The 26,548-nt window shown below is 41.5% G+C and overlaps 1 protein-coding gene across 12 annotated transcripts in view; it reads right to left on the minus strand.

The window, feature by feature from the left end:
- Positions 1-15,579: 15,579 nt before the first annotated feature.
- Positions 15,580-26,548, minus strand: part of MAP4K4 (mitogen-activated protein kinase kinase kinase kinase 4) — a 165,522-nt gene continuing 154,553 nt past the window's right edge. For all 12 annotated transcript variants that reach the window (XM_030971728.1, XM_030971744.1, XM_030971719.1 and 9 more), the window contains 6 exons: positions 25,968-26,102; positions 23,529-23,629; positions 22,655-22,804; positions 21,643-21,802; positions 19,506-19,645; positions 15,580-18,794 (listed from right to left, as the gene is read on the minus strand). In XM_030971728.1, the coding sequence (XP_030827588.1) occupies positions 18,711-18,794; positions 19,506-19,645; positions 21,643-21,802; positions 22,655-22,804; positions 23,529-23,629; positions 25,968-26,102 (770 nt within the window). In that variant the 3' untranslated portion in view covers positions 15,580-18,710. The remainder of the gene's footprint in view (positions 18,795-19,505; positions 19,646-21,642; positions 21,803-22,654; positions 22,805-23,528; positions 23,630-25,967; positions 26,103-26,548) is intronic.

The raw sequence follows: 26,548 nt of genomic DNA on the forward strand, positions 1-26,548 counted from the left end.
TTCTAAATGAAGAGGCAGGGGAAGAACCAGTGTATGCGACAGCAGGAATTAGGAGAAATCAGATCAGTTCGGAAGAAATAGAACCAATCCCAACACCATTGCTCTAAAAAAGAAATACAAAAGCAACCAAGTGATGCTGCAAGACTATATGTGCTTGCAAGAAAGAGCAGGTAGGCCCAGTCTATCTTTTTATCTTTTATCTGTTCAGTTGGTGGACACACACCGTGAAGCACTGAAGAAGGTCAGATTTTGTATCATTATTCAGGTTAATGAACACATTTGTTTTAATAAAAACAGTTACCATCAGCCAAGCTTGGAGTGTTCTGTTACAACAGCTGGCTACGTAACAAGAGTACAAATACACATGGGGTAACAAAACTGGTCTTGGGAGGATTTCAGCCCTCAAATGTCCTTACTTATGCCCTTCTCCAGCACATCATGTTCTGTACCAGGTTGAAAGGGAACTCATCATTTCAGCAACTGTTTTCAAAGAGTTTGTGAGGATTTTACACAAAACAATATTGAATGTTATTTGTTTAAATAATTTCTATCAATCACATTTTGAAAACAAAAAGAAGATATTTTAACAATAGTAGTGCTTTGCTATGCAAATTTTCCTTAATTACAAGCTGGAAGAGTTTTCATTCAGACTTAGTTGATTGGAAGGCTTTACCATTTGCAGGAAAAATTGGGTAACTTTCAGTAAGGTTTGCAAGAAACTGGTGGGTGGGTTTGCCTTCCAAACATTCTGGATTGAGACCTTCCTTCTGAATAAAACTCAGATCCCTGCTGGTCCTTCTGGCTGTAGCTTCTAAGACCTGTTATCTCAGAGGCATTTATTTCACTGGAGACCTCTAGAACCCTGCACTTACTTTAAGGCCAGTTCATAAGTGCTGAGCCATTCCCCTTGTCTCTGCAGAAAGCTGAAAGATCCCAGGACCTTTACAAGTTACTGTTTTGATTAATGCACAAGTTTTGTGAATAGACTTCCCAGGGAGAAGGGTTTCAGCAGGGTATATGAATAATGGATATAGTTCTTGGCTTGATACCATAGCTATGGGAACAAAAGACCGAAAAAAAAAGCAAACTAAATTTAACCATTTCATATCATAATGATATGGGAGCAGTGTTTGGAACCTTAACCATTGCTGGCTGCCTTGAAGTTGCTAATGGCAGCTCTGCCCAGCAAGGACACAGCGCCCAGTGGTTCAGAGCTGCTGCCTGTTTCACGATGTGTTTATGATACTGGCCTGAGATGAGAGGCTTGAAATTACACATCTCATGCAAAAGTCACAGGACCTTTTGCTGACCTTTTAAATATCCAAGTGAAATACTGGAGATAACAGACAAATAAGAAGGCACATACTTCTTGACAACTCTCTCCATGCATAGATTGAGACAAATAGAAAGAAAAAATATATTAGAGACACATATGCATCCATACATAGAGAAATTTAGAGGCTGCCATGTGCTGAGAGGAAAGAGTTGTATTCAAATTGCAAAAGTCCCCAGAAGAAGGGTAGACAAGAAAGCCCTGCAGGATTTCTATTCCTGCTCTGCAATCTGTTTTTCCATTGCCCCATGCAAAGTGGAACAGCTACAGGATGCTGGCTGTGCTCTGTAGGGACACCACAGTGATCTGGCCAAAACTCCTCCATGTAAACTGGTTAATGTTTGTGATAACTCAAAGCTGTTTTACAACAAAACTCCAGCCAGAAAAAGTTTACTTATTACTAACACAGCTAATAGCATTTCAGTGCTGTTTACATGTGTAGGGCTATAATAGGTATTTATATAGTAGGGCATCATTAAAAATTTCAGTAGCACCAGTGCTGAGTCATTTTAGATCAAAATCCATTAATGAGTTTGCTGATCATATTAGTGGCTGACAGTATCTGGCAGGGCCCCTGCAGCTCAGCATTCACAGAACCATCAGAATCAGAATGGCACCCTCCAGACCTTGCTAAACACACTTGTCTCTTTGCCTTAGGGTAAATTTAGTTCTTAATTTTTTCAAATAACTACGATGAAAGAAGAGTATGATTTTTCTAATATATACTCATGAAATCACTCTTATTTCTGTAGGCTTTGTGGAACAGAGGAAAGGTCTGAAACTTTCTGGCACTGCATCTGCCAAAGGGAGATTCTCAGTGTTTTCTTAGCAATGTATGCAGCCATCAGTTTTAACATTCTATTTAATTGACCCTTTCAAAACCTTGTAATGCTGTAATAAAGAAAAGTGCATGGCAGAGCTCTGCCTTAAGTCTGTACTTTTTGAGAGCATGAAGAAATACCACCTTGAGGAGAGGATTCTGTTAATGTGCCAAACTGGATGTTAATGTAAGAGGGCTTTTCATCGGAAGCTGGTGCACAGCAGGAATAATGAACTGAAGAGGCTTTCAACACACCTCATGCCTCATTTAGGATCTGCCATGAGTAAGGTCATGTGGCTTTGGGTTCAGCTGTTCCATGTTCAAAAAATAAAAGCCAGAGTTTGCAAACCTTGTAGTATTTATGTGCATTATCAAGCCCCTTTCAGAAACAAACCTTTCTAGATATGAACAAGTTCACCTGCAGCAAGTGGATGTAAATTCATCTACACCCTGAGCCAGCTCCTGATGTGCCTCTGATACATGTTCTTGTCCATCTCTCAAACTGCTCTAATCCACAGCCTTCAACTCTCTGCAGACCTGTGTTCTCCCCATGCCCTTGTCAGTCATGCCCAGGCCGCTATGACCAGATCACATATTTCAGTGGGGATTTTGTACAGAGGTAAATTACCTACTGATATAGCCACTATAAAAGGTAGGTCATGAGGAAACAGGCCAGGATGCAGGAGACAGAAGAAGGCACAGAGTGGTACAAATGCAGGAGAGGTTGTTGTTCCCATGAGGACTTTTACTGCATCATCTCTCTGCACCTTTGCACCACTGTAGAGAAGCCTCTCGGCCATGAACTTGGTTCATCCATGAAGGCTGCCCACATTGCAGCCAGCAGCTCCTGTGATATGGAAATGTCTCTCAGCTGTGTTCAGCAAGGGTCACAAGGATCTCTACTTTTCTGCTCTGAAAATGCATGCATAGATACACCTACGTACAAGTTGCAGTTAACCCAGGAAATAGCTAACTCTTTTGCTAGCAAAAGGCTCTGTAAGACAAGAACAAAAGGTGTTCTGGACCTTTTGGACATCAGGAGAAAAAGCAACTCATATATGTATGGGAAAAAGCTCCCTTATAAACAAAGTAGTGGAAAGCACTTCCAGGTCTTCTCAAGACCCTATAATCTGTCACAGGGCCATCCAACAAGACCTGTTTGCAGGAACACTGGAGTTGCAGGAATAATACCAGTGGGTCCAGGACGTCCTCTGCTTTGTAGGGCACTATGTGGAACATGCACAAGTTTCCTGAAAACTTACGGGAGCAACACTTGAGAGCTGACGAGAACCCCGAGCACTTATCAGCAATCTGTGCTCACGTGGAAGATAGAGAAACAGAATTTCTGGACACCGATTGCAGAACAGAACGTACTGTACATGCACTCCTCACAACCTTACACTGCTCCAGCACAAGTGTGCAGCTGAAAGTGTAGATGGCAACATCAGGTTTGAAAAGAGCTCAGCCCTTGCACCACCAATTCAGCCCATGCCAAACCTCATGCTTTGCACTCTGGCTTATGAAGTTGCAGGCCTCAGGTTTTCTAGGTGAGAGAGGTAGCCATGAGGTACCAGAGTTCACTGTACCAAGATCATCCCATTACTACTCGAGTAATAGGAAAACATGCTTGTGAAATACGACCCCATGACTGTGGTTACTTAGGCAACATCTCCTTGCAAATGTTCATTGATCGGCCGTCCCTGGGGGTTGTCCAAGATTGCACGTCACCTGCCCTTTTCCGGAAGGATTGCCACACATCAAGGGCTTCAACTTTCTTCCTCTTTACAAAATTGATTTTGATATGGTTGCTGGTTGCTTGACAACTAAAAGCTCACCCTGGCTGAGATGATCTAGTTGAAAACTAGAGCACATCAGCAATGCTGTGGAATGAGATAAGACGAGAGCACCCGAGAACATTTAGAATTCACTCCTGGAAATCCTTCCTGGAAGAAACCAAGCCAAATGGCCATTATAATCACTCATGTCTTAAAGTTTAGTGTGGCCTGCTGATGTATATTTTCAAATTTTTTTTGCAGTTCCTAGGATATAGGAGTTTGGGAATCCTAGCTCAAATTACTAATTATGACATTTGCAGGACATCTATTGCAACTAACATTACCTGCATCATTTTCTCCTAACGAGGAGATATGATGAGGAATTTGTTCCACATCATGGCATGCTTCCAAACTAATTTTTTTTCCTGGCTACAAAAACAACAGCTCTCTTTTCCATCTGTGATAGATAATAAATATTCATTTTATCAAGAATCCAGAGGTTTTTCAGCAGCACTAGAGACTGAAACAGCTTGAAATGTCTCCCCATTTAAATATTAAAGAAAAACATACTTTACACAGAATATGGCCCTATTGATTAAAAAAAAATCTAGTTTTCATCTTTTTTATTCTACAGGGTTGGCTGTGTTCAGTTAAAGCACGTTCTTCTTTCTCAGTTCATACAGCATATCTTAGTATCTACCAAAGAGACAGCTGGTATCCATCTGTCTGTGCCCAATGACACTTACACTGCTAACTTTACCTTTTTTAGCTGCTTGTTCCCTCCTCTTCTTTCGCATATCACATATTGTTCACTTCAAGGATGTGTACTTTCTTTATATATGCCTCAAATGCATCAGTTCTTAAAATTAGCTTCTAACAGTGGTAAAATAAGTTTCAGCCCATCAGTTTAAGTCCCAACGCACTGTCACAGACTTGAGAGGGAAAACAAGTCCATTCATGTATCGATTTACTCATACAACATTATGCAACAAGGTTAACTTGAGATGACCCAAACTGAGACATTTGGCCTAAACAGCCTCAGATCTGGGCACTGAAAAAACCTGCCTCTGTGCCAGTACAACATATTCCAGCACTGCACAAGCCAAAGGTGGCAGTGGGGGTAACTCAGTCAAGTATGGCCAGACGTGTTTGCCCAAGTCCAGTTCTCAAAGAATTCAGACATATTCTCTCAATGAGGAAGAGTCTAGGTCTCTAAGCAGGGTCTATTTCCACAGCATTTTGATTTCCCTATAGTACCTTTTAAAGATCATAAGTAAGTTTAATATAATTTCTCTTGTAATAAAAAAGCAATATAAAACTGTAATAAGTAAAGCAATATAAAAATTGCAATGTATCTATGTGAAAAGCTACTGACATTTACACTTGCACTATTTCAAGATTAACTTGTGAAATTATACACTTGCAGTTCTACAGTACTCAGGAAATAGCAGACTGCCAGTTCCTAGATCTGGAGATCAGAGACTTAGCAGAGAACAAAACATAAGATCATTGTACGTCAAAGGGACCCCTTTGGTAAATGACAGCAAAATGGACTACAAATAATTTCAAACCTTGAAGAAATCCAACTATTCATGCATTCTGCTGAATGCACAAAGGGCTTGCCAGTGTTTGGGTGCTGTAGTAGGCTGCAAGCAGCACATTAAGGAACATGTTATGAGATCTCCTGCTCTCTTGAGCAAAATTAGACACAATGCCTTTCCAAGATGGTTGGATCTGCCACTCAAATCATACTCAGATGAAGTAGGCTGAAACTTTTAAGTGTAGTGAAATGAGAATTTTAATCTCTTAACAGATGAAGACATTGAAATGTGTTCCTAACACATCTAAATGATAGCACTTACACAAAACCTTTGGAGGTTTTGGTGTTTGGGTTTTGGCTTTTCTTTTTTGAAGGGACAGAAAGAAGAATCTAAAGGAGAAGTTGAGAGGATGTCTCCAGTCTTACCCAATGTCTCTTTTAGAGGCTGTTCCCTTCCAGCTTCTGCAGGCAGTGTTGTTCCACCAGTCTCAGACAAGTATGAAGGGAAAAATATCAAGATGCCACAAATAAATTTTCATGGTTACCAGCTTTCTCTCTTGAAACTTCCTGCCACAACACATCTTAAAAACATGTAGCAGGGAGATGATTCCAGCAATCAACTAAGACTGTACATTAAAAATGAGCCATATTTCTACTGCAAAAGGATTATTACTTTCTGTCCATTACTAGGAGTTTGTCTGAAATGATCATTGAAGCAGCAGTATACCAGTGACACAGAAGGTCATTCCAGGAGTCTTCCTACTTTAGGAAAACCATGGCAGAAGTTCCAAGGGCTAGAATTACTCAAACTGCTTTTTAACTGTAGATGGGTGCAATTTTGGGTTTCCTGGAGGCCTTTTCATAGTAGGCTTATATGTTAAAATTTAATGAACCTGAGAATGGATACAGTCATCATTAAAACTTTCCAAGGTGAGATTCACAGCCTCTTACTGTAAAATAGCAATGAGGCCTTCTTCACCTGAGATGTGAACCTCTTTAGATTATGGATTGAAGCAGGTTATCTTCACATGCTCATCCAAACAAGTAAACGAAAAAAAAAAAGTGAAATGCGTGTCCCATACAGAGTTGTCAAGATATTGCAAGAACAAGATTTTTGGCATCACAATTAGAAGCATTTACAGGCATCAGTGTAAATTTTCATGCATTGATGTTACTTACCCAAAAATGACACACATTAGTTTTTTATCTCTGACCATAACAGCTTCCAAAATATATTTAATGTTACTGCCCCTGCAAGCTTCAGATTTTTGAGCATCTCCCAATCTAGTGCCATTGCACAAAACTCCCACAAGAAGCTATCCTGTGTGCCAGCAAGCACTGAGGTATAAACTCATCCCAGATCTTAGGGGAAAGAAAGTGCATGCACTTTTCTGATGGCCACATATTCACAAGAATGTTTCCTATGGTGAGATTAAACTTAGAAAAAGAGCTCGCTTAATTGCACCATATTTCAAATCCAAAAGGAATTTCTAGGCCTCTGCATTTGGTGTGTGAGAAATGTCAGCACAGACAGCAGTTCCTGAAGTAGTGAAGGTGGATATTACAAAATTCATTAGTCAAGCCTCAGAGTTACCACACTCAACTTGAAACCAAGTTCAGTTGTGAATGTGAAAATATAGCATTTGCTGATACATGTTTTACAAACAGGTGGAAAATTTAGAAACAAGATTTAGATTTTGCCTGCTCAAAACCTCTTAGAATTGTGGAATCATTTAGGCAGACAAAGACCCTTAAGGTCATTGAGTCCCACAATAAACCTAACACTGCCAAGTCCACCATTAAACCATGTCTCTAATCATCCCATCTATACTTCTGATGCTGAGCAGATGTCTCAGCTGCAGTTTTCTAGGAGAGGTCCTCCTGTTTCTGCAGCACTTACCAATTTGCAAGGCAATTGCTAAGACAATGCTGCATGTAAACATTCAGCCTCCAGGGTATGTCTTGGAACTGGATTTGGAAGAGCGACCACAATGTAAAACTCAGCAATCCACATAAAATCAAACACAATACTTCCATTATCCCCAGTCTCTTGCAGATGCCTTCCAATCTCACTGCAGATCTTGCAGGCTGTTATTAAATCTACCGAGTATCAAAACCTCCACAGACAAGAGGGAAACATTTTGTAGCTTCACCCCCTTGTGAAAATACTCCTTTGCTTGCAGCCTGAAGCTATTTGATTGAAAGCTGGAATGTCTGCCCACCCTGGGACAGTTTGCGCCAGGATATGTGCAGTTACACACTGCAGTGCAGAAATACAGTCCCAGTACCACACAACTGTGTCTTTGCTAAAAGTAGCCATAGCTGCATCCACTAAAAGAACCTCAAGTGTGTTACTTCAACCCATTACTTTGCAAAACAAACGCTGCTTTTTGGCAAAAGAAGTGTGATAGCCAGTTAAGGAAGGAAGGAAAGAAGGAAGAACAGATAGCAGGGGAAAAAAGGAGCTGATAAAAGCAGAAGGGAACAGAAACATTAACACTTCTTCAAATAAGTCTGAATTTACCACAGCTGCAAAAATACAAACCTGTCCAACTTCTGAGAAGTTAATGAGTCCTGCAGGGCCTCAAGGCATTGTTGGCAGAAGGAAGAAAGCTGCATCCCCTGCTGCACAGGCAGCCAGGTATAAGATCCTACACAAGGTCTCACCCAGCCGTGGGATCTGCTGATGAGCGTTTCCCCCAGCTTGGCAAGCCCCAAGGTGCAGCACCAGGTGCAGAGCCTCACCAGCCTACCCAGACCCTGTGACCTCCAGCTGTGGGGCACAGCTGTGGGCAGCATCCAACCCCAGCTCTGCTGGCCTGTAGTCACTGGCATATCCACTCCTTCTCCCAGAGGTCTCCAGAAAGTTCTTGTAAATTTGGCCTCATCATGCAAGCATCTCACAGATACTAGGAAATCACGTTTTCTTTCCCCAGAGCTGTCATCACAAAGGAATAGCAAGAAGATGTAAGAGCTCTTTAAGCCATCTCAGTTACAGGAATGGGAACACCATGGTCTTCATGACTAGAAACAAAACTGAAGCTAAAAGGGTTGGTCCTATTTACAGAAGTGGGGCAAAAAGAGGATAACAGCTTCATTTTGTTCACTGCTGCAGTGAATCTGAGCTACAAACTGATCCCAGGGGAACAAAACATTGGACTGATTTCACTTAAGAACCCAAATTGTGAGACATTCTCTATGACAGTGTGATCAATGACAGCTGAATAAAGCCCTGTTTCATTCCTAGACTAGACACATGTGCGTGTGCCACAGGAAGACAAGGGACCTGTTCCTTTTGCCCACATGCTGTGGCATGAGGGGTTATGCCCACCTCCCACGCCATCAGTGATGCAATTAACTGCTATTTAAAAGCCCCCAAATGGAATTTGTGGGAAGATCTCTTTTGTACTGTCTTCAGAAAATAAAGATGAATGCATGCACCTTTAGGAAAAAGACACATGTTTAAAAGCAGTGAATAAATGCTCTTCCAAAGACAAGCATGAAAAACATATAACCAGAGATCAGGGACCCACTGTAGGTACTGATTTTACAGCATAGCACTACAACCCTTTTTCCTCATTTTCAGACGAAACCTCTTTTTGTTTTACTTGTTTTTTTCCCTACAAAACAACCAGCTTACATCTCCTCTCAAATTATCTGCCACTAGTTCCCATGTCCCTCAGTGAGCTGGAGACACAGACAGCTGAACCCCAAGGACTTCTCACTGCTTGTATTTAGTGTACCTGATAAAGGGCTTGGGTTGTTGATGCTTTGAGTTGTTGATGCTTTCCCCCTTCTGTCCCAAGTCTCAGTTACTGTAACAAAAATCAACACTCTGAGGCACCTGCCCAAAATATGGGTGACTGGCACTTGTTTGTCCACAAGTCTGCAGCTGAGATCTGTGGGAGCCATGGCCTGACAATGAGGGGCTTCTCCCCAGGGCCAGACAGGGCAGCTCACGACTGAAAACTTTGGCCAGCTGGATAGAACTTCACTTCAGTGCTTCATATATAAAAACCACAGCAGGCTGTGCCTTTTCCATGCCAGCCACTTCCTTTTTAATGAGAAAATTAATTTGCTATTTAACTGATACTTCTCAGGGGAAAAAAATGCTAGTCTTGTGAAATAGATACTCTGGTCTAGAAGGCAAGAGGAGGTCAGCTTGACCAAGACACAATATTTTGTTTGATACACCCTGCAATATTTAATCAATGGCATAAAATTTTAAAAGCACTTTCATGCAGCACGTGAGGTTTTATACATATATCCAACCCCTCAAAAAATGTAAATGTAACGTGATACATTTCCCTTGGTGACAAACTTTGTGAGTTGGGCTGTGAGAGAAGTTGTCCATTCAAAATGTACTGTACAGGGATAATGAATTCAGCAGCATGAAAATACCTTAAGAATTTAAATTACAGTTAGCATAATGATATCCTAGTGGTTATTACAGAAAGCAACATATTACAATTATTAGAAATTAAGAAATTATTTTTTGCCAAATACTGCAATGCCTTCCTTTGAATTTTCTGAAACAAAATGCTTTTAAAATTCTTTTCTGTAAAGCAAAAAATAAATCTAATCCTTTGTTCTTTATTTCAAGTTAGGAAAACAAAAAAATGTTTCTAACGGTACCTCAATAGGAGTATAGAGAAGTTCATTAGTATTTTTGAACCATACTAAATTGATGTAATTTCTAAGAAGATAAGGACTACAGATGCTATCAAGGCATACATAAGACTTCCAGCTAATTAATGACGATAAAGGAAGTTTTTGAATACTCTTATGAGGACCATCTGTTGTAGAGTGAATGTGGCTCTTCAAGATTAGTCTGCTGAGCAGTAGAAAGAGGTGTCTGATTAAATTAGGAATATTAGACCCTGGTATATTCCAAATTTTCAGTATTTTTAAAAAATCCCTTTTTTACAAACATATGCAGCAGTTAATGAGCCCTGCACTGAGGAGTTTAGTGTCACGGCAATCACGCAAAAAACCCCTGAAGGGATGTGGGTACCTAAACCCAAGCGTGCAGTTCTCTTCCAGAAGTCCATGGTATCTGAGACAACCCCACCTCCCTGGGAGCCCCAGAATTTCTGCTGTAGCAGCTGGAAGACAGCCAAAGGACGTGAAGGGTTTAGGAACTCACAAGTAATTCTTCAGCAAATATTCCTACCTTGGGTCATCCATAGAGAGATGGTGCTAGGAGCAAACCTGAATTCATTTCTTTGCTCCTTTGTGCAGGTTACCATGCAATACAGGCAAAGTTGTCCTCTATCCACATTTTGGGTGGTCACTTCTAACACCTGAATTTGTGCATTGGTACCAGTAAGGAGCTCCTCCTCAGCTGCAAAGTCTTCAGTGCTTGAAGATGAAGAGAAGGCCTCTCACTGCCTTCCTGGCTCATTGTTTGTAACGCTGCTGCCATCTCAGGTCTCTGATCTCATGAGCAGAATTACTGATCCTTCCCACACCACACCTGCTCACAGAGCACATACTCACCTGACATGTTTTACAAGGGCCCTTTGAAAGCAAGGTGACACCAATGAGCATTGGTCTCAACTGAGACCAAATCAGCTCGTTTTTAGGAGCTGATTTCCAGTTTCAGCCATCTCAGTACTGCAGACTGAACCAAGAACAATGCTGGCCACTCTAAGCTGTGATGTCCTTGCTCTGAATTGGAGCCCTGGATTTTAGACTTACCGAATCCCTTGATCTTAAACATGTCAAGAACTCTGCTGGAAGCTGACTGCTGGCTTCCATGATTGGCAGTGGGCATGGGTTTATGCACCTCACTGAACATGAGTTTAAGTAATGCCAATGAACAGCTGTGTGACGTGAAATAAATCACTTCATAAAAATCCCTGGTGTTCTCACTAATGTAAAACTGAGATCTGTCCCACTGGCACATTTTGAAAAGCAGTAGAAAAATGTTTTTATCTGAATGGCAAATAATAGATGAATTCATGCTTAACTTGCATTTTTCCATTTTAGAAAAATTAGTTTAAAAAAAACTATCATCGCAGCACAGTAATGATAATTGCAGCTTAATTACCCATAACTGATTCTTTATGCCCTGAAATAATTTATTCCCCTTTTATACTTGTCTCTGATATCCATTAGAGTCATTACAACTGTGAGTCTATAATTACATATTTTGCATTTTGACATTCTATGCCAGTATGTGCTCTCTTCTTATCTTTCAGTTAATTTCATTACCAAAACACCAAGAAAATTTCCATGTGAATTTTCCAGAAGGTTTTGTGGTAGGTCTAGCAGTTAATGAAGCCTGGAGAGACTGTTCTTAGGACAGAGCTTTTGTCTGTGCTCACCAGTCTGGCTTTGCCAAGAGCTCTGTGTAGGCTGCACCATCGTGGGATCATCGTGGCAGGAAATCTGCTTTCAGGTTTGGAATTACACTTGGGCATTGGGTGGACATTAGGACAGAACTAAGTGCTTGGGAGAAGAGAGGTTAGATTGTGTCTATGTTATGTTTGAAGATAAAGCTGAGAAAGCTCTTGACAAAGCTCTTCCAGGAGGACCCAGGTTCATTTCTGCCTAATGGCACCACCAGTAGGAGACACAGCACTCCCAAAAGCCAGGGGATTTTTCCTCGTTCCAAGTAGGCATGCTCTATACCAAGTTACATGCACTCATCTCCTTTAGTGGTGGTAGAAAATTTGGTAAAATCATTGCAATAAAGCAGAAAATGTGCTCTTTGCTCTCTCACAGATCTCACCTTGCTAGATGCCTTCCTGCCTCAACTGCCAAAAGGTTAGTCAGCATCTGGCCCAGAAATGTGACCATGTGGGCCACACTCTATTTCCTTCACCAAACACCAGGGAGACGCCCATAACCCAAAGGGGCCGAGGTGATTTAATGGTTGCCTTGAAGAATCTTAAACTAAAAACCCGTTTTCTAACTACCCCTCTGAGTCACTAAAAGCTGCCAAACACATCATTTACTGTCTTTCAGCTTTGCCTGTTTGTAAGACTAGAGGCTTGCTAACTATACTGACAGGATTCTACCAGAAATTGTCTGTAACCTCCCCATGACAAGAGCCAGTGCAGCAATATTTACAATCCCTTCACTCCAACAGCTGTTTCAGAGACAGAAATGCATTTTTTTTTCCATGGGTAACACGGCCTGGGCAAGATTGCTTGGGAGATGCAAATATTAAAATAAAATGGAAGTATGGTAATGCCTTTTAATGGACAAATTAAGCTGAATGACAAACACAAGATTGTGCAATATAAATTTCACGCAGAAGGCAAGTAAAATCTGACTCACATGCAGCAATTGGAACAAATTAATCTGATTTTCCCATGCCACATTTTTACACCACAGAATCAAAGGAACCTGTGAATGAAACATTAAAGTGAATTTCCTACTAGAATTTAACAAAGAAAGTACCCTGTCATTTCCTCAGCTGGAAAGGGCATATTTTGATTGAGTCAGGGATTTATTTTCTTAAACAATAAAACACCTTCCTCCCTCCTTCTCTCCCAAGTTTATTATTGTTTAGATCGAGACTGGGATAAATCAGTGAGATAAGGAGAGTAAGATTATCAGTATTTCTGGGGCAGAGTTTTTACCCTTTAGGGGCATATGCTGCATGGAGTGAAAAATTGACTACAATTATTAAAGATGTTCATCTTTAATTCCCCCAACCAGTAACCTTCACAGCAGTCCAAGTGGCTGTAGTGGCTGTGCTAGTTTTGGCCCGTCCCTGTGTTTTCACACCTCCCCAAGCAGCACCAACACAGCAGTGTGTTAAAAAAAAAAAACTTAAAAAAAAAAAAAAAGTCAAAAGAAGACAGTTGCTACCACCTTTCCTGTTTTTAATGGGTTGGAAATGGGCCAAAAGCTGGGTGCTGGAGCTCAGCAGTGAATTTGTGGAAGACCTACTGGAAGACAGCTACAACTGAACATTATTACAGCTGCTGAGCACACACAGCTCTTTGAACCTGCATCTCTTTACACACCCCGATGTCGTCCAGCAGGCAAGGGACCCCCTTCATGTGCAGCTGGAATCCCAGCCATAAAGCATATTCCTCATGGGCAAAAGAAGTCTTCTCACAGTTAAGTTCCCAGCATTGTTTCCCTGTGGACTGGTTGGGATTCCCTGGCAAAGTGACATCCAGCAGCAAGTGACCCAGGCTGGCCGTGACAACTGCTCGTTGAATGCTGCTTAGGCAAAGTGGCGCAATTCAGTGCTAGTATTTCTTTAGTGATTTTAGAAGAGTGAAACAGCTTTGGGCTGAGATGCTGGAGCTCACAAGTTAAGACCCTAAGGTGGAAATGCAGTCCCATTACTACTACTGTATTTGTTGCCAGGGAGCTTTTTGAGACCATGGAGTCCTGTGTTGAAGGACTGAGCCCCCTCTTTGCCATCAGCTCTCTTCTTGCATTTGAAGTTTCTGCAACTTCAGTGTCTTTTCAGGAGTATTACAGTCCTCATCCCAGACCACAACATGAATACAAGTGCAAGAATTAACAAGGTCTCTGCACAAAAGGTAGCAGCCCACAAACCAGGAATTTCCCACCTTTGTATACAGTTCTATGCAATCCTATTGCTCTAGCACAAGTCTTTTAGCAGAGCAATCCGTTGAAAAGGGCTGGCTCTTGTTATCTTCTCTAATTTAGATTTTTGTTGCTTAAATCTTCTAGGTATGTGTTCTGCACTTTACTAATATTTAATCTGCATTTTTTAAAGCTTTGTAAAAATTTGTTTCAATTTTGACATTTGATGATTTCTCTCTCTGGTTTGACTAATTCAGTTGTTAATTTTAAAGATGTACATGCGCATCCTTTGCTGCACTGTTTGTCTTCTTCTGCCCCACGGACATCCCTCCCTCCCTACAAAGTAAAAAATCTGTGTCTCTCTCACCACTGCTACCTACCTAAGTCCCATAGAGGAGTGAGATCTGCTACATGGTTTCCAATGCTCTTATCTTTTTTAATTTCCTTCTTACTGTAAGTCACCATAATAGTGCCTTTCTTCAGTGAAGCACAAAGGTTTTCCCTGTTCTCCACTGCCTCTGCCAGCACCTGCTCCAAAAGTCACATCTGGGGTTGCTGCTTTCAGCCCCTTACTGCACACTGGAACAAGCATCAGCTCACACCTGTCTTCACAACCAGCTAACAGTGCTCACCCAACTGCACCTAAGCATGTTCAACAATGGGTCAAGGATGACTGAGGAAAACCAGCAGCTCTGAAGCAGCAACTGCAGGGGAGCCAGCAGGAACCTGACCAGCACTTGGCTGGTCCTGAGTTTTTTAAGCTCAGTCAGTATCTATCCTTGCAGAAGTGGAAAACCTGTGAGACTTATGGATTTCAGATACCTTTGTCTATAGGAAGCAAATGAAACCCTGAAACATTTTTCAGCTTAACCACATCCCCGTGCCTTCTGCAGATGAAAGGAAAGGCAGAAGTCTGGGACCACAGACTTCCTCCTCCTCTTCCTCCTCTCACAGAGACCAGCCTAGTCGGAAGGAAACGTCTACTGCTTATCTCCACTGCAGAAAACAGACACAGCCTCTGGTGGAAAAACACAGGCAAAGCCCAAGGGGAACCCTGGGGGCAAAACCAGCAACTTTGCATCAAACCTCCTCAGTATTTGTGGCTTAGGAAAAGCCTGGCTTTTTTTGAGCCATGCTTTAATGCCGTGCCAGAGTCCAGCTCAGGACTGCTGTTCATTGCACTCTTGGCAATAAAGCAATGCCAGCTTACAAAAACCACAGGCCTGAAGGCAGCGTGGCAGGAGGGCACGTTCACAATGCACCCAAGCTCTCCGTGTGCAACTCTTTCTGGCCCACACTCACATTTCTAAGATTTTTCACTCTCCTTTCTCTGTAAAAGCAAAACTTGCAGTTCTCAAAAGAGCAACTGCACCAGGAGATTGGGCTTTAAGAAAAAAAAAAAAAAAAAAAAGAAGAAGAAGAAGAAGAAAAACAACAACAAAAAAGCCCTCAAAAGCCCACATTTATTGTCAAAGTCTCTAAAATTATGAGATTTGACAATAAGTCTTTTGTTCTTATGGTAACATGCAACTAGGCAACATGCAGCTTGATTTCTGCAGCCAGTAGATATTCAAAGTACTTTTCACATACAATAGGTGTCAATTTGACTTTATTTAAGGAAAAACGGGGAAAAAACAGTAATTTCCATAATACACAGAAGACAAGTTAGATAGCACTGCAAAAAAAAGGCTGAGTGTTTTACTTGTCACCAGTCTGCTTTGCAGCTCTACGATTAGTAATTTTAATGCAGTTTGTCATTTTGTATTATTGTTTAGCATCTTTATAATCAGCAGAGTTTGGGGTTATAAATCACAAAAAGTGTACTACTACTACTATGAAAAACTAAAAAACCCACAAAAATCACTTTCAAATAAACCATAAATATGTGATGCACATTAGTGTAACAAAACCATTTTTGTAAACATTTTCTCCAACATAACATGTGCATAAGATAAAAAATAAAAACACTGCAGTCATACAAGTTAGGGTTACTTTGACTTAAAGATACAGAAAATTATTACTTATTAAAGCTTAAAACTAAACCTAGGAGCTTTTCTTTTCTTCTTTGCTTACAAAAGCACTGTTTGAAGAGTTCGATGTTGGTATACGAAGTGGTTTTGTAATACTGTTTTTACCTTGCCATGTTGGCACTTCTGTGGAGGCAGAAGCTGCCAGATGGGCAGACCCTCTGAAGGAAGGAGATTTCTACCCTCCCCTGGAGCCTCAAAACTTCAACAGCACATATCCATGACCTGGGCATCCCTATAGCACTGGAGCATCTTCCTCTAGGTGAACAGCATCAGCTTTCAAGGACTAGATTAATTGTGACCACATAGCACTGGAAGATTTAAATCACGCAGACTGACATTCGATTGAATCACCTTCGGCAAACTACACTACAGGGCAGCTCTGTGACCACACCCATGTCTACCATCACGTTGTGTCTCCGAGTCCCCTTTAGTTCATTATAGTACAAAAGGTCGATCGTTCTTCTGGCTGACCACACCGGGCCTGAAAAGAACACATCCTTCACCTTCAACACTATCCAAAGTCATACAATTAAAAAAAATAGTTCTAGGTATTCCTCCGCCAGCAAATGTAAGGCTTTCTTGAGTTTTGATTCTTTTTGGGGGGTGGGGGAGTGGGGGTTGCTGTGTGCACACGCATGCGCTGGAGGTTACGCATTTACCGCTTGCTTTTCAGCCGTCTGCGATGCTCGAAGGAGAGTCCTCAGCAGCAGCGCTGATCGGGGTTGAAGGATTTACAGCAGTCAGATTTGACACCAAAAGAAGGGTCTGTTGAGTCTGAGCTTTGCACACTTGGTGCTCCTGGCTCTTAAATTATTGTGTGACCAGTCGCTCGAGCCATCAGCTTGACTGAATTGAAGAACACGTGTTTAAAAAGCCCTACCTGTCATGCCATGAAGGAAAGTTAACCACAGCAGAAGACAAAGCCCATGAAACACTGAGAGCCTGTTCACTGAATGAACAGCTTAAGGCAGCTGTCAGCAAAGTACCCCACCAAAGGAATTAAGGGGAAAAAAAAAAAAAAAAACAAAAAGGAAAATGGCTGAATCGTGACACTGTGCATTATTACAACACCAACAGATTACTATACACTCAAGATTTCTCAAGTAATGAACATGTAGCCACTAAACAAATTATTACTCTCAAGACATTTATTAAAAATGTCAGAACTTATTCATAAAATAAAACTGACTTAAAAAAAAAGAAAAAAAAAGAAAGGAAAAAAGCCAGAGCTGGGATCTTACATCTAAACACAGGTATATGCTGTTTTTATGAATAAGCAGTATTAACTACATTCTTAAAAGAGTTTTAGTGCATTGCATTCTTAAAAAAGAAAAACATCACCGCCCCAAAATGTTTCCTACAACATTTAACAATTTATAGAACTAGCCTAGTTACTTTTACCTGCCTGTTACTAAGCCCATGTGTTAGAAGAGTCAAACCTCTGGTTTAGGCTAAATTCATACTTCTATTAAGGATGAAACTGGTTTAAAAAATGCTTGCTTTACCAAATTTTGTAAGCAGATTACATTAATCAGTGTCTCACTGCCATACCGCTACGACTATTGCCCCAAGGGACTACTCGCTCCTCCTGCTGAAACTTGCTCTGCAATAACAGTCAGAAACCTTTCAATCTGGTAGTTTTGGTATTAAGATTAAATTAGACATTAATGGTTTTCTTCTAAAAACGTATAAACTAAACCACCTCTTTTATTTTATGCATTAAAAACAATGAGGTAGGCACAAAAAAATAAACATATGTAGTTTGGATTTTATTTCTCTTTTTTTCTTTTTTTTTTTTTTAGTTCTGCGAGTGCAGACTGTGGTAAAACTGTTGTTGCACTTCTAGGTTTAAACAAAAATTAAACCTTTAACTGAGGCAGTGCTAATACTGTGACATAACCAAGTTCTGGCCTAACACAGAATCATTATAGAAAATGAATTTTTTTTTCCTTTTTTTTTTTAATCACCTGCACATGTTTCAGGCAACACCTGGTACACAGAAAATGACTAAAGTTATTGGCCAGGCCAAAATAAAACTGCAGAAACAAAAAACCCCTAAGAATTCCATCCCAAGCCCCTTCCCACCCTCCCTGTCCCCAAAAAGAAGTTATCCTAGTCACTGTGTCTTTCACATTTTATAAATATTAACTTCTTAAAACCTGCACCTTCCTCTTTGTCCACATATTGTCACATTACAAAAAAGAAATGTCAATTAAATACATTGTTAACATTACTAGACTAGATCTGCCCTCTGTTTCAGCCAGTCTGACTCTCTACACCACTTCTCACCTTCTCTTGCCTGCCTCCTGTCCACTCAACAAACAGCATGGTCATGGTAAGCCTGGTTTGTTTTTCTTCCTTTTTTCCCCTCCTCCTCTGTTTTAGCACTAACAAACAGAGTCCTTCAAATCCTAGGAACACTGGAGCTGAAGGGAAAAGAAGACCTGTAGCTTTCTAGCGTGATCCCAAATCTCAAAGACATTGTAGCACCTGATGGCAATATCTTTACAGCACCAGCTGCCTCGCAGCCTCAGTTGAAAAACATAAAGAAACCTAACACCAGTGATGCCTGCACACACATTTACACAGAGTGCTGCACTCGTGCAGGTCTGTACTCCAGTTGAAAATAATTCCAAGTTATGAAGATCTCAGACTCTGGATGTCAGCAATTCCTCTCCAAATCCCACTGCTTCTACCAGCTCAGAAGTGAAGTCCTGCCAAGGGTCATGAAATAGACTTGACTGCTTCCACCTGACCGCACGGAGGCAAAGAAAACCTGCAAAGAAAAGAGATTGGCAAATTCAACAGGTAGGACAGCAGTGGTTCCAATGTGCCTTCAGTCTCTCAGTATTTGCAGTGCAATTGCAGTGCTGGTCTGAGCTGGTGGGGATGGAGCTGATGCTCCTCATAGCAGCCTGTTTGCTGCAGGGCTCTGCACCTGTGTTAAACAGCGTTGTTAACACATCTGTGTTTTGGCTACTGCTGAACAACACTGGCACAGTATCAAGGCTTTCACTCCAGCTCCCTCACCCCTAAAAGGCCAGTGGGCTGGGATGGGCAAAAGGCTGGAAGGGGACAGTGCTGGGACAGCTGACCCAAACTGACGAAATGGATGTCCCAGAACACACAGCATCATGTACACCAATAAAAGCTCAGGGAAACGGGGGACACTGTGGTGATGACATCTGCCTTCTCAAGCAAGCATTGTGTGTGGAAAACATCTGGACATCCACTTGCCCATGGGAGACTATGTATTACCTCCTTATTTTGTCTGGCTTGCATGTAAAAGCTGTCTTATTAAACTCTCCATATCTCAATCCACGAGTCTTTTTGCCTTCTGACTATTTCCTTTCCCTTCCATGGGTAAGGGGAGAGAGCTTGAGGCTGGCTGGGTGTTTGGCTGCTGCTCAGGGTCACCCCAACCTGAGCACCCAACTGAAGTACACGTTTATCATTTTGGCAAAACCCTTGCTGGGAGGGAATGTACCTTGTCGTTGCGTTCACATAAGAATTTGAGTCTTTGTGCCCTTTTGTGCATGAACACACCATCCAAGTGTCCAGTTTCCACCGACCGTATTTCGATTGCTTTTTCTCCCCAGCCCATGATCTGGTTAGATCGGATGTATGCTTTGGAAAGAAAACAGCACATTAGGACAGGCAGAGGGCAGCAGGAAAAATGGGAAAAGCACAAAATATCCTGACAAACTCTAGATAAAAATTACCTGCATGTGCGTTATTGTAGCTACACACATGTTCAGAGGGCTATTTCTGTCCTCAGAACATTCAAGATGCCTAAAAAATACCCTTTTTTAATTTTAATTTCTTTTGTGTGTTTTCTATGTTATATACTTCTTTCTTGAGCATTCATAACAAAGGAAACTTTATAACCTTTAATTAATGGAAGGAACATTGAGTTTTTACACAGGCCTTTTCTTCCAAGCCTGGGACAAAGAGACATATTAATTCGGTGTTGACTAGGAGAAAGCAGAAGCCAAGGTTTAAATAGACTAAGACATCCACTACAGTGTGTCCCAAGCATCAGCTCTATGTCTTATGTGTTATTTTCCCTCCTTGATGGAGTTTGTCAGCAAAAACAAAGAATGAGAGGGAAAGGTAAAACTAGAAAAAAATTACCTAGCCTCTCTTAATAGGAGTAATAATTGAAAAACTGGTCTCCCTGAGAAAGCCAAATGCAAATCATTCTGTGTATCTCACAAGACGCTCACATTAAGCTCTCAAAGTAGAAATATTATTATTTGACATATTGCATCCCTTTGTGTACAAATAACAACAAATCAAACATTTTTCCTTTGAGTGTCACAGGCAACAAAGATTAGTAGTAGCATGAGCAAAAAAAATCTATTTTTGACAGCAGTAAGCAAATGAAATAAAAAGTAAAGTCACCAACATTATAAAAAAGGTATATTCACAAAGCAATTTGATGGACAGTCTTAGGAATCCTGTCAAAAATAACATAAGGGAACTTAATGAAGACTAAGCTGTTGCCTCTGATTTGCATGCTTACTTAACAGAAGAATAAAAAGGACTTCCTAGCCAGCAAAATTAAAAAATATTTACTATTACAGTACTTTCCTTTTATGTAATGTATTTATATTAGTTTTCAGCGAAATTAAATCAAATTATCTACTACAGTATAATGTACACTAACAGTGCATATACCATCCCAATGGAAAATTATTCCTTTTTAAATGCTCCACTAGTGCTAACTGGGCCCAACAGTTACTAAAAATTGCCAGATGAGATGTTCAGATGGTGTTGGTGGCCTCAGTGCCATTTATACTTCACAAGCATTCAAGTCTCCAAAGGCTCTGGAATTTGCCAGCTGATATATTCTGCTTGGTTTTAGATCTAGTCAAGAGTTAATCAGCACAGGAGGGAACATGCTGTGCATCTAACTTCTTTCAATTTCCTCCTGCATTGTTGCTCACACAGCTATCAGCCATCATCTCCCAATATGTGCAGCCATCCCACATCCCATAAAATGCAATGTGCTTGCCCAACAAAAGGAGGGTGTGCCTACAGCCCTTGCTTTGCTCTGCACTGAATTACAGCAGCACAAGCAGGAGGGATTCTGGTGTGCACTTGGGTGGTAGTACACTCACTGTTCTCATTCTCGACCTTATTTTGAGCTGGAGAGATGAGGGAGAATGGTGCTAGGAGAGATGAGCAATCTGAGGGTGAATTAAAGACATCAAATGAGGTACATACACCTTTTGTTATCTACACAGACTTACCCATAGTGTTTTACTCATCTGCCACTTTATATGCCTTAATACTGAAAGGTTTCCACAACTTTGTGGCTGTCTAGCAAAAATTATGCAGCAGGTCACGGTGAATTTCTACAGAGGTACAGAGGACCTACAGAGGTCATGGTGAGTTTCTCAGTCATGAACTCCTCAACTTGATTGTTTGGGTTTTATTCACAAAAACTTCAGCACAAAGGAGATCCATATGACTACTCCTCACTTTGCACAGCTGTTTTCCAGAAATAATACAGCACTGCCTTCAGATGCAGAAGCAGCACACTGGATGTTCCCTCCTCCTGCCCAGGTGCACACAGACTCACACTCCCTAAGAGCACATGGCTCACCAGAGGAACTTACCAACTGAAGTTGGCATTTCTCCCCACTGCAGAACCACATCCTTGGTTATCCTTCCATATGTGTTGACATAAACTCCTTCATCCTCGTAGCAGACCAGCAGCTCCATCCCATCCGTGTTTGGGAGGATGATGATTGCATGAGGTTGGATACTGCTCTGGATCTACAGAGACAGAAGGGGAAGTGTTTAATGCTGCAGAGCCTGTGCTGGAAGAAAGGGACGGGGTATTTTTGGTTTTGGCTGACACATCAGGGATTCACAGAACCATAGGATGGCTTGGGATGGAAGGGACCCTAAAGATCATCGAGTCCCAAATTCACTCACTTCACAAGTGCTGCATCTGCTGCCCTCAAGCTAGACACCACAGTGACCAGAACCTGTAAACCCTTGGGGCAGAAATCCTCTTATCTTAAGGCAGACATCTAAACTGAGGAAATATTAATTTCTCTGTAGGGATCCCCATGTCTTTCCATGTGCAGAAAGGGAGCCTGGGGCAAGCAGAGCAGATGCAGACCTCAAATCTCTGCAATGTGTTGAACAGTGCCTGGGGTGGCCCATCTGACACCTCTGTGTACAGTGAACAACAGGAAACCTTGGTAGCTAAGGTCACCTGGACTTTGCCAACCCTTTCTTGGGTTGGCAAGAAACCAACCCTTGGGCTGCTGTGTCATTTGTGCTGCTGGACATCTGCAGGGTACTTGGGCATTTAGCTGCCACCCCTGAAACAGTCACACTGGTCCTCACCAGATCTGAGTGGGCAACTCCAAACCACAGAGACACACTGACTGTGAGACACACGAGGTGAGGATTGACTGTGAGACACAAACTCCACAGCACATGTGGCTGTATCTGCTCAAACCCCTGAACCCAACATACCACTGCAAACAAAAATCTGGCAGTGATCCCCAGGGACAGCCTGACACACTGGTCATTTGGGGAAAGGAAGGGGTTGGAGGAGGGGGGGTGACCCACCAGAAAGAAAGAGAAAAACCCAGACACAACAGCAGCTCTTACATGTGTTGGTAGATAAATATCATAGACCGATCCTGAATCCACATCCACAGCATGGAAGCCAGCGCAGGAGCCATAGATCACTTTTAGTCTCTGACCCTCTTCTACGGTTAGATCCACCAGCAATGGCTTATGTACCAATTCTCCAAATGACTGTGGGACAACCATCGGTGAGATTTACTTTACTGCTTAGAACAACGATGGGGTTTATAAAAACATGCTCACATGCACACATTGTGGACTTATTCCTCCACATCCCTCTGGTCCCTGGACACCAGACCCATTAGGCTGACACGTCTCTCAGGGACAGATTACTCTGCAAACTGCTGCATTTCAATCACCTAAGCTATTTTCTATAGGGTTTACTTGGTCCATTTGTTTTTTTGTTAAGAATTGTTCTCCCCAAAGTTCAGGGCAATTTGGCACTCCTGTAGTACTTTGATCTGCACAACCCACAGTAACTGTCTGTAAACCAGCCTGCAATTATACCAAGCCAGCTAATTTCATTCTAGCAATATTCAAAAACAGTCCCATAGCATTGCTGAATATCACTTCATTGCTTGCTCTGCTCAGACAAAGAAGCTTAGACTCAGTCCACTTCTCTCTGTCCCATATTTTATTAATAGAGAGAGCAAACAAAAACTTGTGATGTTGCGTCATTATTAGTTTATGCTCAGTTACAATTTAGACCTTTCAATGTATTGACTCTTATAATTAAAAAAAAACCCTCCTAAATTAAAATATAACAGAAAGTTTGTGGAGATTTATCAAAGAACTTGGAATATGACCATGACAGAATGTCAGAACATTTTTGTAAAAGGGATAACTGCAAGTGGTTATGAGAAAATCCCACCTTATGGCTGAAATATACTGTTACCTTAAAGGCCATAAATTTATGGTATGGCTTTGGTGCCCATGCATAGACTTCCACAGAACTCTTCAATGCAATTACCAAGAACTTGATTCTTTCATATTTTACTGAAATTAAAGAAAACAAAAAAGAATTAAGCATAATGCCAAAGTCATTCCAGTTACATCAAGAAAGCAGACAAGTTAGGTAAGCATGAAGAAATACCGTCATTTTCAGAGTTTAGTAGCATTGCATTTTAGCATTGGTACTTCTGTGTAGTTAAGCTCTTTGATACATTTATGCTACAGAAGTCATTACTCTTACTAGCAAGTGACCATGTTACCATCTTTAGAATTAACTAGTCACTACCTATTTCCACTTATGTTTTTCCATACTGGACAGTGCTTAGTCATCAAGACAAGAAAAGCTGTTTTCAGGAACATTCCAATAAAAGAAGGCCATGACTGTGGAAGAGTCCATTATTGGCAGTTCCAGTCACAACAATGCGAGTTTGAGCTGATGGGAAAATTACCCAGAGGAAAGAAGGAAGAAATGAAAATTGCAACATAACTCAATTTCAAGAGCAAAAGACAAGCTTAACAGTGGAGCACTTTCCTTTGTCCCTAAATTCTGAGATAACTCATTTGAGAAAAAGAAAACAAAAATCACATAATTTATCAGAAATAAAGTGTCATTATACTAGTGATCCATGCCACTACTTGCTCTTTGAACTCTACAGGAAAGCAAGACTGAGCTGTAAGTGTTAAGGGACTTGACACTTCTTCAACAGACAAAAAACGTCTCTCAATCTCCACAGCTGTACTGACTAAAAACAGAGCTTTTGTTCGGTCTTGTCTAGCTTACAAGACTTCCTGGAATTTTTTCACGGGGAAGAGGGGGGTGTTGAACAAAACCACCTCATCTGTGAAAGGGGACATTTGATAATTCTTATTATTTGCTCTGGGTGCTATCTGGGAATTCACCCAAATCTTAAGTTTCAAAAGAGCAATTTCTCATTTAGAGGAGCCAAAAGTTGCCTGAAGCAACTGAGATCCATAAATACCACTTCAGCCTGACATCGGAGACCCCTGTTGCATCAAAGAGACAAGGAAGTGATCAGTGCCAGCTGCCTCGGTGACAGCGTCCAGACCGCAAGCCCAGCTACTGGCAGAGCTCTCCTCCTTGGGAACTGAAGCGCAGCTGTCAGAGGCCTCGCACTACCTGAAAAAATCCACTGTATTTCTGTGGTTCAGAGGGAAGTTCAGTGCCAGGCTGCAGCCCAGGCTAACAAACCCCTCTTCATCAGGAAGAGAATGCTCTTTGTTTCAGACGCTTCCCTGCTGGAAAGCCTCCTTTCAATAGCTGCTGATGTATTGTTAGCAGGCCACTTCATTATGCTGCTGACACCCTGGGGTATGATACCAGAGGAGTGCATTATTAATTGTTTTCGGGGTCAGGCTCCTGGCTCAGCAGTCACTTACTGCCATTGTTATTGATTACGCCCCATTAGCAGGTTTTTCCAAGAGCACACGCATGACAGGAGGAGACTGAGAACAGTTTGATTGCTGCTGCTCCAGACTGACTGACACAGCTGGAAAGGAACTGAGCTGGCTCCTGGGAAAAATCAAATCAGAGGCAACAGCCAGTGCCCATTAGGATGCACCGTGAAACTGAAGCAGCAGAAAGAGCTTTTGGTTCATATTCCCACCTGCAGGGCAGCAGGCTCACTGAATATACTCCACTGGCTGTGAATGCCAAATGTCCTTGCACCAGCTTTGGTGGAAGTTTCTACACCCAAATCCATTTAAATTACTTAAAACCACTCAAAAGGCACCTGCCTGGTGAAAACACTTTCGATTCTGTAACTGTAGTGCAGCAGATATGAGACGGCATTAGGGAATTTCATGAGCTAAGAGGAATCAGTTAATCACCCTGAAGTTACAGACATGCTTCTGTGCCCAGATTCTTCCCCAAAGATCATCTGCTACCTGGGCTTTCTTTCTCTTCCCACTTTTTTTTTATCCCAGTCTCTAAAATCTACATAAAAGAGAGACTTTTTCAATCTATTCCAGCACATAAATTCATCATGGTAAAAAATACGGGAAACTTGCTAGTAAAGGAAACAGTTGCTGGGGATGAGAATCCCTCTATTACCTAAAGAGGGGGTGAAATGTTACCAGATCAGCACCCTTCTGGAAGCTGTATCCATTATAGGAAGGAGATAGATGGGATTTGCACACTCTCCAGCTCCCAACCCATCATCCCACCACAAAACCCCCTCTCATCTTCAATTTAACCCTGTAACTTGCCATTTTGGTGCTTTGCCAGCAAGTTCACCCTGAGAAACAGATAAGACAGCTAGAAATAGAACCAACCAAACCATAAACCCAATAGCTACATGCACTGCAGTTCCCTTTCTCAGCCATCCTTTATCCCAACTATTTGGTTACTGCATTTGCTACTCACCAACTTTATAGTGCACACAGCCTTCCAAGTCGCCCACCGTTGTCCAGCCCTGTTTCTTTTCTACCTCAGGATCATTGTGAAGGATTTTATTTCTTAACCACGACAAATAGTAAACTCGCAACTTGTTCTTCTTACCTGAACACAAAATGAAAAAAAAAAAAAAAAGGTTTATCTCCACAGGAAGATACTTGCAAAAAGCCCTACCCAGACAAACAGAAAGCTCTGCAAAACAAACCAACAATGAAGGAGAAAATGCTGCAACCACAGAAATCTCCCTCAGTTTTTCATCTACAAAAGCTTCACTCCAGACTCCACCCAGACATGAGCTTTCCCGTTAATCAATGACAGATACACATGGTAATACCACACAAACATAAATGACAAACTCAAGGGAACAACTCTTCAGCTATCTGGTTCTTAGGACCAAGACAACTTCCACTAGAACAGGGAACTCCCAAAACAAAAGCACCAAAGAGTCATGCATGAGATTAAATTATATATATATAACTGAGTCAGAATGGCTCTTTTAGACACAAAACTGTAGGAGAGCAGCAGGATGGAATGTGAGACCTGAAACTTCA

The sequence above is a fragment of the Camarhynchus parvulus genome, chromosome 1, assembly GCF_901933205.1.
Source record: "Camarhynchus parvulus chromosome 1, STF_HiC, whole genome shotgun sequence".
Lineage (NCBI taxonomy): Eukaryota > Metazoa > Chordata > Aves > Passeriformes > Thraupidae > Camarhynchus > Camarhynchus parvulus.